We start from the raw sequence: 1,719 nt of genomic DNA, 5'->3' as shown, positions 1-1,719 counted from the left end.
TGATGTTACAATACAAAGAGTTGGATGTTGTCTTGATATTTGTTAAATTTATATATTGGGAAATATGTAAAAAAACAAGTTTATTATTAAAAAACAACACACACAAAATACCGAAAATTGGTACCGGTACCAATTCCCAGGTACCGGATATTGGTGCCGAATCGATTCAAATGTCAAAGGTTTTCATCCCTAGGGAGGGGTGTCCTGGTTTTTTTCCGGTTTGTCTTTAATGGCAGATGAAATAAAGATAAAATAAAGAAAATGTCTTTGCTTTATTTACTAAGAGCAAGCAAACGTTGCGCACAGCAGATAATTAATTCACCAGATAATTTAGAGGTGGTCTGTTCAGTTAGTTTCACCACTCCAGGAGCTGCGATCTGACAAACAATTTTTTTGTCCTGAGCTCAGTTTAACACTGTGGTCAGTTTAACGAGCTGCTGATCCACATTGGTGCTGACATCTCCTGCCAGAACATCAACTGCAGACGGTCGATTTCAGCTAAAGAGCTCCTGTCCGTCTGTTTCAGGTTAGTGGGCAACATTCAGGAAACTGTCACGTGGAAAAATGAGTCTCTCTGATTGGTTGATGTGGTGCGTTGAGCAGCAAAAGCTAATTTTTTTAACTCGAGCTTCAGCTGCTTTGGACTCACCGCATGCATGGAAAACGCTCAAACCGCACATACCGATTCATGCCGCACTAAATGCGCAACACTGCCCCTAGTCATGCGCCCACCATAGACTTTGCTGGTAAACTGGCTGCTCAAAACACATCTGGTGTGTGACCAGCTTCACAGCAAGAAGGTCCTGGGTTCGATCCCTGGTTCAGGCCTGGGGTGTGGAGTTTGCATGTTCTCCTCGTGCTTGCGTGGGTTTTCTCCGGGTGCTCTGGTTTCCTTCACTTTCTAAAAACGTACAATAATTTGCCTTCAGACCTCCCTTGACAAAGAGATCTGCAATCTCAACAGGACTTACCCGGGTAAACAACGGTAAATAAAATAAACACACACTGGACTTTATTTACAGGAGTAGACCTGGACCAGAACCCAGCTGTGTGTCCTTTAGGAGAGACTGGTCAAAGGATCACCTGCTTGTAAACGTCAACAAACAGAGCCTTAAAACTGTGTAAGTTAACTAGTTTAACATGAAGTCCTAATCTTTAAACTGTGAAATTTAAAGTAAAAATCTGAACTTGTTTTCATCAGGATCCATTGGCACAGAGCAGATGATCCTGAACCTGACCTCAGCTGTTTGTCCTTCAATCAACAGTCAACTTCTGCAATGAAAAGGTAAATTTTTCCAGATTGAACATGCTGATATATCTTATTCAGAACTATAGATATAAATCAGATGCTCTGTAGTGATGATATGTGCTGCAGGAAAGAAACTGGTTCTCAGTGTGGGAGGATTTTACATGGGATCAGCAGGGCTACAGAACTTTTACAGGATCAGAATGTTGTTTCTTTAGGGTAAAAAGATGATTTATTGAACATAAATACCGTATTTTTCGGACCATAAGCCGCACCGGACTATAAGCCGCACCTGCCATTAAAAAAAAAAAAAAAACCGCGAACATTAGCATATAAACTGCACCGGACTATAAGCTGCACCCCCAACATAAAAAAAACAGTACACCCAAAATTGTCATTAAAAAAGTGAATTCAACATCAAAACATAAAAAGCAAACCTTTAGGAATTAAAGTTTGGAGGAATACGGTTAATT

At 40.5% G+C, this 1,719-nt stretch overlaps 1 protein-coding gene across 2 annotated transcripts in view; it reads left to right on the top strand.

Moving 5' to 3' along the window:
- Nucleotides 1–1,022: 1,022 nt before the first annotated feature.
- Nucleotides 1,023–1,719, top strand: part of LOC106528507 (zinc finger and SCAN domain-containing protein 21) — a gene marked incomplete at its 5' end in the record, with an annotated part of 21,660 nt that continues 20,963 nt past the window's right edge. For both annotated transcript variants that reach the window (XM_014023692.1, XM_014023691.1), the window contains 2 exon segments: nucleotides 1,023–1,121; nucleotides 1,202–1,285. In XM_014023692.1, coding sequence (XP_013879146.1) covers nucleotides 1,023–1,121; nucleotides 1,202–1,285 — 183 coding nt within the window.

This window comes from Austrofundulus limnaeus, unplaced genomic scaffold, assembly GCF_001266775.1.
Source record: "Austrofundulus limnaeus strain Quisiro unplaced genomic scaffold, Austrofundulus_limnaeus-1.0 Scaffold386, whole genome shotgun sequence".
Taxonomy (NCBI): Eukaryota; Metazoa; Chordata; class Actinopteri; order Cyprinodontiformes; family Rivulidae; genus Austrofundulus; species Austrofundulus limnaeus.
Note: the sequence above shows the minus strand (reverse complement) of the source record. Positions and strands in the feature narration are given on the sequence as shown.